Source organism: Hyla sarda, chromosome 5 (assembly GCF_029499605.1).
Source record: "Hyla sarda isolate aHylSar1 chromosome 5, aHylSar1.hap1, whole genome shotgun sequence".
NCBI classification, from domain to species: Eukaryota; Metazoa; Chordata; class Amphibia; order Anura; family Hylidae; genus Hyla; species Hyla sarda.
In genome coordinates this window covers 194,160,641-194,178,120 of record NC_079193.1, presented here as the reverse complement: position 1 = coordinate 194,178,120, position 17,480 = coordinate 194,160,641, and the positions used below count along the sequence as shown (strand labels likewise).

General features: G+C 39.8%; 1 protein-coding gene across 1 annotated transcript in view; it reads left to right on the top strand.

The window, feature by feature from the left end:
• The window catches only part of CDH18 (cadherin 18), a 670,758-nt gene that overhangs the window by 577,641 nt on the left and 75,637 nt on the right, over nt 1-17,480 (top strand). The window contains exon 8 of the mRNA XM_056520957.1: nt 5,804-5,937. Coding sequence (XP_056376932.1) covers nt 5,804-5,937 — 134 coding nt within the window. The remainder of the gene's footprint in view (nt 1-5,803; nt 5,938-17,480) is intronic.

Here is a 17,480-nt window from a genome sequence, read left to right as displayed (position 1 = left end):
CCTTACCAATTTTAGTTTTTGCATTTTCTTTTTTTTTTTTTATCTCCTTGCCTTTTTAACAGCCATAACTATTTTATTATTTCATCTACGCACGGATAAGAGGGCTTGTGTTTTTGAAGAACCAATTGTACTTTGAAATTATTTTCTTATTTTTCCCTAATATATACTCTGAAACCGATCTAAAAGGTAAATAGCCAACCACGATGATGGACACATGCTGTCTATTAGCGGCGACCACCAGCTACTGAAAATAAAAGCACTGCACTGGACTTAGCATTCCAGCTCCATGTCTCTACACAGTGCGGTCACATGACTTGATCATGTGACGGCTGTGTGACGCGATGATCCGGAAGCTGTTCATCGCGGAAATGGGGCATCGCACAGAGACACTGGAACACCGGTGAGTGATATTAGCAATCACTCTCCGCCTACCTATTGGCCCTGCTTTTATATATATATATATATATATATATATATATATATATATATATATATTCCGTGCATTTGGGATGCTGACACCCCTGGACGAAGGTCGCAGGACTTAAACACGTGTTGGGGTGGTGGCATCCCGAGACTCCTGACACTCCAATACCGTAGCTCTGGTTGATATTGTTGCTCTTTGCTCTATCATGTACTGTACTGTATGCTTGTTACAGTAGTTTGACTCCCATTATAGCTTGCTATTGATTTAACCCCTTAAGGACACAGCCCATTTTGACCTTAAGGACCAGGCCAATTTTATTTTTGCATTTTCGTTTATTCCTCCTCGTCTTCTAAAAATCGTAACTCTTTTATATTTTCATCCACAGACTAGTATGAGGGCTTGTTTTTTGCGCGACCAGTTGTCCTGCATAATGGCATCACTCATTTTACCATAAAATGTATGGCGCAAATAAAAAAATACTATTTGTGTTGGGAAATTAAAAAGAAAACTGCAATTTTGCTAATTTTGAAAGGTTTTGTTTTCACGTCGTACAATTTACTGTAAAAATGACATGTGTTCTTTATTCTGTGGGTCAATACAATTAAAATGATACCCATGATTATATACTTTTCTATAATTGTTGCGCTTAAAAAAAGTCGCAAACTTTTTAACCAAATTGGTATGTTTAAAATCCTTCTTTTTGACGATCTATAACTTTTTCATTTTTCCGTATAAGCGGCGGCATGAGGGCAAATTTTTTGCGCCATGATCTGTTAATTTTTATTGATACCCCATTTGTGTATATAATGTGTATATATGGCTTATAAAATCATGGCTCTGTCCAAGATGAAGCACAGACATGGACAAAGTCAAGTAAGTGAGGGTGGGCTAGCACTCATCTGATGGGATGGGAGAGAGCACAGAGGAGTCCTATCAGACAGAAGAGAGCACAGAGGAGTTCTATCAGACAAGAGAGAGCACATAGGAGTACTATCAGACAGGAGAGAGCACAGAGGAGTCCTATCAGACAGAAGAGAGCACAGAGGAGTGCAATCAGACAGGGGAGAGCACAGAGGAGTGCTTTCAGACAGGAGAGAGCACAGAGGAGTGCAATCAGACAGGAGAGAGTACAGTTAAGTCCTAGTGTAGTGTTTATCATGTTATGCCTCACAGTATATGTGTTTTCAGGCTTTTGTGCAGATATATATATATATATATATATATATATATATATATATATTAGATTAGTACCTGGCATTGCCCAGTTTTTCCTTCCTAATCCTTGTTGGGGAGGAAAATCAACAAAGGAGGAACCTTTTGACCTCATGTTCCGTCCTCATATATTGTTGTTATATCCCAACCTCATATCCCGTCCTCATATCCCGACCTCATATCCCGTCATTATATCTCAACCTCATATCCAGACCTCCTATCCCGACCTCAGATCCTGTCCTCCTATCCCATCCTCATATCCCGACCTTATATCCCGTCCTCCTATCTCCATCGTCCATATTCCGACCTTATATCCCGTCCTCCTATCTCCATCGTCCATATACTGTCTTCATATCCTGACCTCATATCTCGTATCCCAACCTCATATCCCATCCTCATATCCAGACGTCCTATCCAGTCCTCCTATCGCGACCTCATATCGTATCCTCAAATCCTGACCTCATAACCCATCCTCATATGTCGACCTCCTATGTCGACCTCCTATCCCGACATCCTATCCTGTCCTCATATTCTGTCCTCAAATCTCAACCTCATATCCCAGCCTCATATCCAGTCCTCATATCCTGACCTGCTATCTCAACCTCATTTTCCGTCCTCCTATCTCGACCTCATATCCCGTCCTCACATCCCGTCCTCATATCCTGACCTCATATCCCATCCTCTCATCCCATCTTCATATCACGACCTCATATACCATCCTTAAATTCCATCCTCATTTCCCGTCCTTATGTCCCATCCTCATATCCCGTCCTTATGTCCCATCCTCATATCCCAACCTCATATCCCGTCTTCATATCCCGACCTCACATACCATCCTCATATCCCGACGTCATATGCTGTCCTCATATCCCATCCTTATGTCCCATCCTCATATCCTGTCCTCAGGTGGGACCGATTTGTGATGAAGATATTGTAAGATTTGCAAGCCAGACTGATGCACAAGAAGGGTAGATAATTAAAGGGGTGTGGCTTAAAATATGGGCGTGTCTTTGTGAGACGGGTTGTGGCTTGCAAGCCGGATTGACACATTCACCAGGAGATGCAGAGTGGAGCTTGAGGAGTAAGGTACTGGAAGTCCCATATACTTGCATGGGACTATAAACAAAAACCCATCTTGACATATAAGTAATATGTGTACCAGGTATTATTGAAATATCTCCAGCCATACGGAAGTTATGCGGGAAGATACATTTCCTATTGATTTGCATGGGACTTCAAACAAAACCCCTGACCCTCACAAATGGGGGTAGTTAAGGGTTAAGCTAACTATCCTATATTTTAAGTGGACATATAAGTAACATGTGACCAAGTATTATCGAAATATCTCAAGCTGTTTGGAAGTTATGCAGTAACATATATTTCCCATAGACTTGTATGGGACTTTAAACAAAAGCCCTGACCCTGGCAAATGGGGGGTGAGTAAGGGTTAAATCACCTATCTGATGTTTGTTGTTGACATATAAGTTACATGTGTGCCAAGTTTCATTTTAATATCCTTAGCCATTTGGACGTGATGCTGGAACACACACACACACACACTGGGGGAGATTTATCATTAGGTGTCTATTGTAGACACATATATACTCCTGTACACTACTTGTCTAATTTACACTCTTACTCTATAAGACAACTTCCACTACTAAGTCTGAAAATTCAATTATAAACAACACATTGAAAAGAAAATGTATTGAAAAAATCACTCCCCCACAGCCCTTGTTAACCATTCTATGAAAAAAAAAAAAAAAAAACGCTGGTCATCTTTGCAGTCCACCAAATCTGACGTAGTCCTCTGCATTCAGGCATCTGAAATGAGAAGAAAAGGAAAACAAGAAACATAGTTTAGAAAATTTTTTTGCACTCTCCCCTGGGGAGAGCGCACATAGTGCAGCTTGTTCGTAAACAGGGAGCCTCCATTTGTTGCTAAACTACAACTCCCACCATGGGAGGCTGTAGTTAAGCAACAGCCGGAGTCTCCATGTTTGGGAACACACTGCCAGAAAGGCTCTGTTCCGCAGTGTAGCCGCATGTGCCGCCGGCATGTTAACTTAAATGCCGATTGCAGTGGGACTGTGGAGAATGACCTGCTGTGATCTGCACCTCAGCCCCTGCACTATAACTCCCATCATGGATAGAGTCTGTTCATGATGAGAGTAGTAGTCCTAAAAGGCCCGCAGCTGGGGGATGTGCGAGTGCCATCCCTCAGCGCTGTGGTACTACAACTACTCCCATCATGGGACAGACTCTGTCCATGATTGGAGTTATAGTCCAGGGGCTGAGGTGCAGATCACACTGGGTCATTCTCCAGAGACCAGCTGTGATCTGCATTTATTAACTGTAAAAGCTGGCGGCACATGCCGCTACACTGCGCTGCCCGCCGGCTCCTGTATACACCGCTCATAATTCATTATCCCCACTGCCGGCAGACAGGAACTCTGATTGGTGAACAGCTATTCACCAATCAGAGCTTCCATCTCCCGGGTGGGAATTATAAAATATGACAGCATATACAGGAGCCGGATGGCAGCGCAGTGTAGCCGCATGTGCCGCCGGCTTTCATAGTTAATAAATGCAGATTGCAGCGGGTCTCTGGAGAATGACCCAGTGGAATCTGCCCCTTAGCCCCTGGACTATAACTTCCATCATGTGCAGAGTCTGTCCATGATGGGAGTAGTAATCCTAACTGTCCCAAAATAGTTAATATATTATGTTTCCAAAATACAAAGGGGAACACAAGTTTGGTACATGTCCTCCAAGGTGCTGTATATTTGCATAAGAAAAGCGCATTTTTTGCGTAAAAGAAAAATCATTCAGTTAATAAATTTGATTCTACAGTAGAAAGTGCTCTATGGTAAACTTAAAGGGGTATTCCAGGAAAAAAAAAATTTATATATATCAACTGGCTCCAGAAAGTTAAACAGATTTGTAAATTACTTCTATTAAAAAATCTTAATCCTTTCAGTACTTATGAGCTTCTGAAGTTAAGGTTGTTCTTTTCTGTCTAAGTCCTTTCTGATGACACCTGTCTCAGGAAACGCCCAGTTTAGAAGAGGTTTGCTATGGGGATTTGCTTCTAAACTTGGCGTTTCCCAAGACATGTGTCATCAGAGAGGACTTAGACAGAAAAGTCATATACACAAAAGTCCCCCATAGGGTACCCAGGGTATTTAATTCATAAATTCCAATTCCCTTCAGGGTTAACAACCCATCTGGGACTAAGACCCCCAACTAGGGTCACCCTTTTAAAACTTCATTTTTATTTATTATTTGTTAAAATCAAATTGTGGTGCAAAAATAATACAAAAGAAGGTGTTTAAAAACACAATATATAGGAATTGGATTGGTCCAATACTGGTTCCACTAATTCTATTTCCACTAAGGTTTCTATGTTAGGGACTCTTTCATTCCATTATTCTGGATCCTGAGACTCCAATCTTGACGGTCCATATAACATACAACATCCTCTATTTTATCTACCAATTCCTATTATTGCTGATTAAAATGTATTGCTCCCTAGCATCCCCCCGATGTTTCGCTGGAGAGACCCAGCTTTATCAAGGCATAGGACACTAATGATCAGATGATTAGACAGAAAAGAACAACCTTAACTTCAGAAGCTCATAAGTACTGAAAGGATTAAGATTTTTTAATAGAAGTAATTTACAAATCTGTTTAACTTTCTGGAGCCAATTGATATATATATATAAAAAAGTTTTTTCCTGGATAACCCCTTTAACCGTAGACATGGCTATGAAGAATTCTATCAGATTTGGGGGGGGGGGGGGGGAATGCAAAAAATAGACAAAAAAAAAAATATGATAAATTCCCACATTGAGTTTTATATATAAAAGCAGCCAGAGGTATCCCCTACCCTCTCTTCAATTTTCCAAAATTTTTCTCCTACCTCTTTGTTCTTTAGCTTTTCATATATATATATATATATATATATATATATATACATTCTACAGAATAATATATGTGTATTTAGATACGTACTGTCGTGTGCAAAAGTTTAGTAAATAAGTTTGTGTGTTTTTTATAACTTAACATTCTTTACACCTTCTCATGTACTTATTCTAAGTTATTTGGTTGCATGTACATATCAGTTTTTTCTGATGTGCCTAAAGTTTTAACTATTTTGTTTAACAGATATTTTATGGATAATACACAAGAGGAGAAGATTTTTGAAATTGATTCAATAAATGGTGCAATTAGGACAACTAGACGACTGGATCGGGAAGAAATCCCCTGGTACAACATAACAGTATCAGCATCAGAGATAGGTACTTAAGCATAGTTTGCAATAAATAATGAAGTAATGCAGCAGTATCATTATCTGATTTGAAGTACTTTATTAGTAGTATTTCAATAGTACACAGAAAACTGTAGATTTTGTGAAAATGTTGGTATTTGCATATTTTCTAGCACTTTGCAATGTTCTGATATTTAACTATGTAGGTTCTTTTCATAGGACACATTTGAAATTATTTGGTGTCTGTACACCACCACAATGTATTTAAATCAAAGCAATGTCATTGAAGCATAGACTTTTAGATTTAATTTGGTTTAACAATTTAGTGGTTCCAGAAAATAAGTTCCAGAAAAATACTTTTAAATCACAGTGTGTGTGTGTGTGTGTGTGTGTGTGTGTGTGTGTGTGTGTGTGTGAAGGAGCCCCAAAGGTCTGTATTTGATTGTGACCAAAAGTTTATCAAAAAAAAGTATGAAGTGGCAAAAAAATAAAGAAAAAAATTTAAAAAAATCAGCAATACATTTGCTCTGTACACTAAAAGGCCTCAAAGAGCTTAGAAGTCAAGCAAAATGAATGATCATAGAATCTTTGCTTGGTAAAGATTTTTTCTTTTTTTTTTGTCAGAAAAGGATCCAGCAGGTCCTTCTTTTATATTTATAATGATAGAAAGCACAACGGACGAGTATCCAGTTTCTTTATCCAAAAATTCCTCAACTTTTACATAAACAGAAATGAATGGATACAACAAAGGATAATCACCTAGTGATACAGTAGCAGTAGTTTTTCGATCAGGCATTTTTAGGATTCATCAGCGTCACCGAGGTCTCCTATTCCAGGTCGTGATCTGTTGCATCTCCTGCGGGCTGGAAGTTGGACTGCTCAGTGGATCCGGGCGCTAACCATTAGACTAGCGACGTTTCAAGAAATAGATCTCCCTTTCTCAAGCCTATCATGTGCACACCCACCACCATAACACATTTCTCGCGAGAACATTAGTAGTATAACAAAGTAGAAAAATACATAAAAACATTAGTGAATACAATACACATTAAAAACGATCATGCAGAGTAAAGCAATTTTACAAAAATACATTGAACGAACAATTTTCATTGATCCCATTCACGGCTAGTGTTCCTAGCCTCTGGTTCCAGTATACTTCACATCTAAGTAAATTATTTTTGGTTATCTCATCCTGTCCTGTCACTCTCTATCTCTTCAAGCACCATCCACCTTAAGTCACATACCTGATGGCCATTAAAAAAAAAAAAAATGTCTAGCCAGACTAGTTTCACCGAATTTATCTTTCTTTTCTTCATCTTTTTTCATTTCCTCAATTTTTTCTTATAATTTATGATGCAGCTTTTACGTTCATTTAATCTGATTTTCACCATCCTAGATGTTTGACCAACGTAACACATTCCACACGGCATTTAATTAAATATATAAAGTTTTTGGTATTGCATGTAAAAAAAACTTTGATCGCCATCCGTGTGCCCATTGTGGAATGTGTTACAGTGTCCCCCTTGATAATCCCATTACAATTCTGGCATGCTCTACAAGGGAATGTACCCCTATTTCTCGCCTTTAGGATTTTCTTTTCTGTCGCATATCTGATCTCACCAAATAATTAGCTATTGAATTCCCCTTTTTATATATGAACCTCGGACGTTCCTTGAACAACGCTCCACATTTTTCATCGATTTTCATTTTTCATGAATTTTTCAGCTCCCAATATTTGTTAATCACTTTTTTTGTTAATTTGACATATCCATCATAAGTAATTAGGAACATGAATCTGTCCCTTTTCTCCAGTTTTTTCTTTTTATCCTTCCTTTTTCTCAGCTGTTCCCTTGGTATTTTGTCCACCTGCTGTGCAACCTCTTCCAATTCAGATCTCTCAAGTCCCCTTTGTATAAACTATTCAATCATGTCATTTCTATTTTTCTGATATTCTTCTTCAGAACGGCAGATCCTCTTAGTCCTAGCTATACGTCCTTTCCTGTGGGGCAGGTATTCCCATTTATTTTGAATACAGTTCTCACTTTGGCTGAAAAAAACAGTGGCAGTTTTCCAATAACAACAGAAAAAAAACCTGTTTAGAAACCTAGTCTTAGGGTGGCATATCATTTTCAAAGTTTACATTCAAGAGATAACTTCTTGAATGTAAATATAGAGGATATATCTTAAGAGGAAAACCATTGGTTACACTTATCAGATTACACTGTAATAAAAAGATCTAATATACATGCCCATCATCTGTCAAACATGGGGGAAGCAGAATTAGAACATGGGCATTTATGGCTGCCAATAGTGTAGGTCAGTGATGTTTTAACGATGTGGATAAGTGTATGGAGCTATAATTTCTGCTTAGTTACAGAAAAAAATCTGCAAAACTAAATGGACAGCATTATATGGTAGAGATGGACAACTTTTTAATCTAAAGTGATTATTTATTTTTTAATGAGTCATTCACCTTACCTTAAAGGGGTACTCCACTGAAAAACATTTTCTTATAAATGAACTGGGGCCAGGAAGTTAAACAGATTTGTAAATTACTTCTATATAAAAATCTTAATCCTTCCAGAACTTATCAGATGTTGTGTGCTCCACAGGAAGTTATTTTTCTTTTTGAATTTCCTTTCTGTCTGACCATAGTGTTCTCTGCTGACACCTCTGTCCATGTAAGGAACTGTCCAGAGCAGGAGAGGTTTGCTATGGGGATTTGCTCCTACTCCGTACAGTTCCTAAAATGGACAGAGGTGTCAGTAAAGAGCACTGTGGTCAGGCAGAAAGGAAATTCAAAAAGAAAAGAACTTCCTGTGGAGCATACAGCAGTTGATAACTACTGGAAGGATTCAGATTTTTAAATAGAAGTAATTTACAAATCTGCTTAACTATCTGGCACCAGTTGATTTAAAAGAAAATGTTTTTCATTGGAGTACCTCTTTAAGACAATGGAGCATATGTTTGACCTATTGAAAGAAAAACTGAAGACAAAATAATTGCCATGTGACAAATGGTATTGCTGGTACATCTCAATATTCCTCTGCCATTCACTCTCTCAACTATATCAAGTATCCTCTCTATTGAGTTCATAGCATTCTGATGTGGAAAACTTCCTCAGTGAACTTATCTTGAAGTACTTATCCTATCCCTGAAGTACAACACATCTTGAGCGATTTGGATATAATTGCAATTTAGCACCATCAAAGCAAATCACGAAGCATGCAAGCTTTTTATTATTATTTATTTTTTCACAGAGAAGTAATGATGCTGACAGATAATGTCCCAAGGCTTATCTGTATCTGATCTCTAAGGCCTGAGAGCCAAATAAGTGAGACCATTTTCAGAGGGAGATTAAACAGGTCTGCTTAGAATAAAGTTAAAGGTACCTATCAGTGTAGGTTTTAGGGCTGCATGGCAAGTTGCTTCTGGTAGCCCCTGAATTGGATCTTGTTCTGACGATTAAGACTTTATAAATCCTTGCATTAGGAATGAAGCATCTATTGTTGAGAAGCATAAGTCTGTAAGTCCAACACTGATTGCTGTAAAGAAAGCCAGAGGGATTCTAAGTCCTGTACCTTGGTACGCAGAATATCAACATCAGATTTAACAATCTGCGCAGATCAGTGTCTAAGGAGTATAGGTCTTGTTTGGTCAGTAAAAGCAGACAGCTAGAGGAATTCCTGGATGGACCCAGAGATGCATTATAGAGCTGTCTCCGGCACTGCGAGTGGGAGAGTTAGAGCACACCCTGCTGAGGTCTGTTGGACTGAACTCACAATCATTAGTTGTAGAACCATAAGACTGGTAGGAGAGTACAGGAGTTTAAAGTGCAAAGTCTTTTTTACGGGTGAAGAAACAGGGTGGGTACCATCGGAGTAATCCTTTGTACACAACACTGTGGCTTAAGCGCATTTGGGAGCCAGATGTCACCTAGACTGGCACTGTGAGTGAAATGAGTTGTTTCTGTGCGGGTGAGCCACCCGGCAGGTAAAGTGTTTAAGGATGTCTGCGAGAAGGGCAGCTTAGAGGAAGGGCTCAGAGCTGGAGAGTGCCATGCTGGTAAGCAAGATAGCACCAGCTGTAGGCCACAGACTATGGGCTCTTCAAATTGACAGTGGTGTAAAAAAAAAGTAAGAAATTGGAATTCCCCGGTGTCCCAGTAGATAGATAACCAATAGTAGCAACAGGATTATCAGCTGAGTACAGAGTTTTGAAGACACATCTAGCTGCGCAGTTTCTTATCACTAGTTTATATTTTTAAAACTTTAAAGGGGTGCCAGAAAGTTAAACAGATTTGTAAATTACTTCTATTAAAAAAATCTTATTCTTATCTCAGTCCTTATTAGCTACTGAATACTACAGAGGAAATTATTTTCTTTTTGGAACATAGTGCTCTCTACTGACATCTTTGTCCATTTTAGGACAGAGCAGCATAGGTTTGCTATGGGAATTTTCTCCTACTCTGGACAGTTCTTAAAATCGACAGAGATGTCAGCAGAGAGCACTGTGCTCTTGATGTCAGCAGAGAGCTATGTGTTTCGAAAAAAGAAAATAATTTCCTCTGTAGCATCCAGCAGTTAATAAATACTGGAAGGATTAAGATTTTTTTATAGAAGTAATTTACAGATCTGTTTAACTTTCTGGAACCAGTTGATTTAAAAAAGTTTTCCACCCGAGTACCCCTTTAATAACAGCCTTCATGTTAACAAGCTTTTTCTTATCTTAAATTTATTTTTGAATTACATAATTATTCTTAGCAAGCTGCATTCCACTGTCCGGTGCCCTCCGGCTTGTCCAACCATCCAGTGTCAAAATTGAGACGCTGGATGTTTGTGAACTGTCCCATTCAAATGAATGGGATCAATTCTAGAATCACCTTCCCTCCAGTGCACTCCAGAGGGAAACTATGCCGGACGCCTGATGTATGTGAACCCAGCCTTACTGGACTTTGTCTATGCCTGTGCTTCAGCTTGGACAAAGCCATCATTTTATAAGCCATGACTTTTAAAGGAAATAACATTTTCTGAAGTATATTAGAAAGATTAATGTCTTGCCAAGATGTACAACATATAAAAAGTTTTTGAATCTGACAGTGCCCATTTAAACCATAAAATTCTTATCATAAAAGAAACACAAATGAAGCGCTATCATCATTACTTTATCAGGTAGAATTACTCTTGAGGGTAGCTCCCACCAAGTACTATATAATCGAATATGTCCCTACCTAGTAGTAATCTAGCCCTAACCCCCTACCTGGCTTCAAATATTTTTTAAATCACTTTAATAGAGCAGATTTAGTGCTTCTAAATCTGCTCTATAAAGCAGGGCAGGAAGCAGCGCTTCCCAACAGGCACAACGTCACTGATGCCCTGCTGGGCGCTTGCTTCCGCCCTCACATCGTCTATGCGGCGCTCCTGTCGGGAGCGCGCATAGATGATCTGCCAATAGCACGGCAGGCAGCTCTGGGGTCCCCTCCTCCCTGTTTAGCTGTGCATGTGCTATCCAGGGAGGAGGAGTAGAGGAGTATCGCCGGCCTGCCGTGCACGTTGAAAAACTACAACTTCCAGTATGCCCATACAGTTGTCAGGGCATGCTTGCTGTTGCAGTTTTTCAGCAGCTGGAGGCACACTGTTTGAGAAACACTTATGTGTAATCAGGTTGACTCCAGCTGCTGCAAAACTACAACTCCCAGCATGCCCTGAAAGCTGATGACTGTATGGTCATGCTGGGAGTTGTATAAAGTATTATAAGACCTCACATCAGACTTACCCATCCGGAGGATCAGCGCAGCAATGAGTGCGCGCGCTGACTCCGGACAGGGTAATGGTGGAAGGCGGGCGGGGCATCGCGCGAGGCCAGTGGAGCTGGCCAATGCACGCAGCCCCAGCTATCAGTGTGCTCGCTCTCGCCTGTTTGATTGACAGGCGGGAGCGAGCACCGCAGTGACTGGATTTCGACTCATTTACCAGGCTGAAATTAGTCGAAATTCTGCAGTGACGTCACTGCCGAATGCATTCGGCCACTAGAAGGGCGACCCCTAGTGTCCGAATTTAAAAGTGAATTTAAACTGGTTTAAAATCACTTTTTTTTTATTAAAGTATATTAGAGATATGTTGTAGTACTTAAGTACTACAACATATATATTTTTTTTATTTCATGATAGTGCCCATTCAAGTTTGAAGGATTATGAAAAATGCCAATCGCTCTGAAATGCAAACTTATCAATTTGAACATATAAAGTATGCTTCAGCTTGCAAACTGAATATGTCAATCCAGCAGACCACTGTTTGTCATATAGCATGATTCTTTATTATGAATTATATTTCTCATGGTCTTCCATCAAGTATATTAAGTCAATTTATCTATGCTTGAAATCAGAAAACTAACATCAAAAAGTCACATAATTTTCCCTGAAACAAAGTTTGCAAGTTTTTTTTTGAGTAGTGAATTCAGCTCTTCTAAATCTACACTGTTCATATGGCCTGTTAAGTCCTTTACTTACTCAAAATGACTTGTTTTTGAAACTACTGAAAATGTGAATTTATTACCTCTTGAAATTCTTATTGAATTGAGTTGTGTTGAATGCATGCAGTTTTATGTTGGCTACAGCCATTGTTAAATGTACAGTGTATTACTGAAGAGCAGCAATGATCATGATGCTCTTGAGGCTTGATATATGGCTGTTTATTATCTTTTTATTTCCCTTGAAAGTTTGTCATGTTTCAAAAATGCAAAATGGTGTGGATTGTTTTGATGCATTGCTACATTAGTGTCAAGTACGTATCTTTTAAAATATTCCGTAATCTTTGTTGAGAGGCTGGTTATGGCAACACAAGTGTAGGCTAGTGTAGAACAAGATTTAATAGAACAGAAATAGAAAGGTTTTTTGGCGTTCATCTTTTTAAGTCTAAAATATTTTAAGGAGACCAAACAACGGTGAACCCTTTGTACTCACTGCAGTAAAAACACTAGAAGCCCTGGGAGCTGTGTAACTTCCAACATTGCTAAATTACCAAGGAAACTGTCAATCAGATACTGTTCTTTAACCTCTTTCACATTTGGAAATACCTTTACTTCCTAACTGTGGTGTCCTTTCTGCAATAGAATGTAATAGTATTAAGGATCATGCAGGCACAAAAGATGTAATTGCTAGTTAGAACCCCATTGTATTGTGCGGGGTCCGAAAAATGTCTGATCCTACCTATTTAACCCCCCCTAGAGGACTCCATTCTTAGAGAGTGCAGCATGTAAGAAGTTTGACAGAGGGGGCTGGTCCTGAAGGGCATATTACCCTATCTCTGCCTTGTGCGTTTATACAGAAAAGTGATACCAGCTTGTCATTATTGCACTTCTTGGCAGATCTTGGTAGATCTTATAATTAAAATTTGGACCACTAATGTTGATGCAGAGAGAAACATATACACACTCTTATTTAATCGTTTTCTGAATTTAAACTGGACAACTATACACATGCACTATCTATCTATCTATCTATCCACCTATCTAATTATTTATTATTTATTTATTTTTATTATTATTTGTTTAAGCATACACCCAAGGTTTATAGATTCATTAATTTATTTATGTGACCTGACAAAAAAGCTACTGTAGCACACTCAGACTGGTCAGAGTGTCCCTGCTGTACCCTATTGAACAATAGAAGCAAATACTATAGGCATGTGAGCAACAGAAGTGGATCATGGAATTGTGGAAGAAGATTGCCTTTTCTAATGAATAACATTTTCCTTTATATCTTACATATCTACATATCTTTGGAGGAAAAGCACTAGGATGCACTATGGAAAGAATAAGAAAAATAAAAAAACTATTGCCTTCCAAGACTTAACTTTGACTGGTCAATTAAAAAAAAAAAAAAAATGTGCTTGTGTCCCGGTACTTGAGGACCAAGGGCATACCTGTACGCCCAGGCTTTGTTAACTCTTTTGTTATAGTAAACCACAGAATCTGCTGGTGTACTGTAACATTTTGCTGGCCTGAGCATCTGGGAATGATTGTAGTTGTAATTTAGTAACAGATGGAGGCTCCCTGTTTAAAACATAAAGGCATGCTTAAAATGCATAATGAGAACAGAGCCATACTTATCACTCCTCATTCCAGGCTGTGAGCTTCTTCTTGAGTAGTTCCACCTCTAGTGACATCACTATAAAGAGGGCTACACAATAAAATACCCAAACCAGCGATGATTTCGTAAGTAGATCTTCAGAATACTATAGGGTAGATAGCTGTATTATATAACCCCCCCCCCCCCCAAGGAGAACTCTTTCCTTGCACGCAAGCCTCCTGATGGAGTCTTGCACACCGATGGCCTATTGGAGTTAACTTTGAAGGCCTCTGGCAGTGCTCTTCCTCTTCCTAGTCGTGCACAGGAGCAGATATCTTCATACTGTTCTACATTCCTGGCATGCTCTCCTTGTGCAATCACCATTGTCCTAGTATCAGCAAACAAAACCATTTCTTTTTTGGAGTTTTCTTGTTGTTACATCTCCAGTATACCTGTTGTACTTTTCCAAAGCAGGTGATAGCAATTGCTTATGCTTCCTAACTAAAAAGATTGATATATATCCTTGAAGTTGAACACTAATAAGAACCTCATTTAGCTATGCGGCAGCTCAAATGGTGTGCTCACACGTTTAGGTTTTTAATTACAATTATTGAATTCAAAGTCAGGAACAGTTAACAAATGAAGGACACATACAATATATAGGAAAAAGTCAGGAACAGTTAACAAATGAAGGACACATACAATATATAGGAAAAACTGTGAATTCACCTTTTGTCAGATCCATTTCTAGCTTTGTATTCAATAACTGCAACTAAAAACCTTAGCAAGTGAACACTTCTTCACAGGGTTTACACTACACCCACTGTATCACTAAACACATTGGGGCACATTTATCAAGGTATTTAGAGGCTTTTTTTGCTTACAAAAGCCGCACATGCACCTAAGCCCTTTTTTGTGCGACTTTTGTGGGTAAGCAAAAAGTTACATACAGCCTTACCTATGCAAATTTCCTTTTTCACTTTGCAGTGGTCAGGTATTTACGATGTGCAAAAGGTGCACATAGGCAAAAAAAAAAAAGTCGCAAACCCCCATCAAAAAGTCGCTAGTATGCTCCAGGTCTCATCTGGTGTACAAATCTCCCATATGTGAGCAAATTAAAAAAGTCGCCGCTGCTCATCTCCCCCCTCCCCCACAGCCGCTCATCTCTCCTCTGTTGCTGCCACTCATCTCTCCCCCTCCACCGCTCATCTCTCCCTGCTGCTGCTCATCCCCTCATCTCGGGGGCAGAGGAGCGGCGGTGGGGGGAGATGAGTGGTGGCAGCGGAGGAGAGATGAGTGGTGGCAGGGAAGAGATGAGTGGCGGCGGCGGGGGAGAGATCAGTGGTTGCGGTGGAGGAGAGATGAGCGGTGGATGGGGAGAGATGGGGGCAGCGGTGGAGGAGAGATGAGCAGCAGGGAACAGATGAGCAGTGCCAGCAGGGGACAAATGAGCGGCCGGGGCAGCGGACTTGGCAGGCTCCCAGAAATATGAAACTACACTGTAATTTCATATTTCCCAGCCTGGGCTGTAATTGGCCGAGATGGACCAGCCAATCACAGCTCAGGCCGGGAAATATGAAATTACAGTGTAGTTTCATATATCTGGTAGCCGGTCGGCTCCGCAACCCGGCCACCTGCCTGCTACTGCCAATGGCGCGCTAGTCATTGTGACTACAATTCCCAGCATGTTAGGGCATGCTGGGAGTTGTAGTCTTGCAACAGCTAGCGGGCGGGTTATAGGTGCAGGTGAGTGGCCGGTGAGCGGCTGGTGCCTCCAGCTGTTGCTGAACTACAACTCCCATGATGGGAGTTGTAGTTTAGCAATGGGGTTCCTCCAGCTGTTGCTAAACTACAACTCCCATGACAGGAGTTGTAGTTTAGAAACAGCGAGACTCCAGTTGTTGCTAAATTACAAGCTATATATTTCCCAGACAGCCAAAGGCTGTCTGGAAATGATGGGAGTCGTGGTTTAGCAACAGCTGTTTGGAAACAGCTGTTGCTGATGGGAGTCATGGTTTAGCAACAGCTGTTTGGAAACGCTGGTTTATGGGCATTTTCCCTAAGGGAGGGCACCATAAATGTTCTAAGATAGTACTATTAATCAATTTTCCATGTTTTTTTCTTCTCATTTCAGATCCCTGTATGCAGAGGACTTCTTCAGAATCAGTGGACTATGTTGATGACCAGCATTTTCTTTTGTTTAAAATTCATAAAATCGTTAACGAGGGCTTGTGGGGGAGTATGTTTTTGGAATAAAAGTTTTTAAAAAGTGTTGTTTTTTTTTTTTATTTACTTTACAAGCTTAGTAGTGGAAGCTGTCTTATAGACAGAATCCTTTACTAAGCCGGGCTTAGCGTTAGCCACAGAATTAGCTAGCGCTAACTCCCAATTATTATCCCTGTATTATTATTATCCCACAGGCGTGCAGGAAGAGTTAGTTCCAACAGGCTGGGAGGGTAAAAAATGGCGCTCCTGGGCCTAGGCGGTAACAGGCTGGTGTTATTTAGGCTGGGGTAGCCCAGTAACAATGCTCCTCGCCCACCCTGGGTGTTGCTGCTTGGTTGGTATTTGGCTGAGAATAAAAATAGAGGGAACCCTATGCTTTTTTTTTTTAAATTAATTTAATTAATTGTGCAAAATATATGTGGGGGTTCCCCATATTTTCATTCTCAGCCAGATACCAACCAAGCAGCAACAGCCTGACGTTGCCAGGGTGGGCGAGGACCATTGTTACTGGCCCTCCCCAGCCTAAATAATGCCAGCCTGTTACCGCCTAGGCCCAGGAGCACCATTTTTAATGCTTCGGGCCTGTTGGTACTGGCTGTTCCCGACACCCTGTGGTGGTGGGTACCGGGGTAATAATTAGGGGTTAGTGCTAGCTGTTTTTTTGGCTAACGCTGGTTTAGTAATGGATTCCATCTATAAAACAGCTTCCACTACTTAGCCTGTAAAGTAAATAAAAAAAATAAAAAACACAACATGTTTTGAAAACTTTTATTCAAAAAAATACTCCTCCACAAGCCCTCGTTAACCATTTTATTAATAAATAAAAAAAACGCTGGTCATCGACATAGTCTACCAAATCCGAAGAAGTCCTCTCCATACACAGATCTGAAATCTGAAAAACACAGAAAATTGATTAGTACATTTATGGTGCCCTCCCTTAGGGAAAATGCCAATATACCTGCGTTTCCAAACAGGGAACCTCCAGCTCTTGCTAAACTACAACCCCCACCATTTCATATAAGTTGTAATTTAGCAACAGCTAGAGTCTCGCTGTTTCTAAACAACAACTCTTGTGATGAAAAAATGAGCCCTCACACATCCCCATGTACGGAAAAATAATAGTCATATATATATATATATATATATATATATATATGTATATATATATATATATATATATATATATATATATATATATATACATTTTTAAAAGCAAAACAAATGTCCGTCAGTCACTTTTTTGTGCCTTAACAGACGTTATTTTTGACAGGGCACAATGG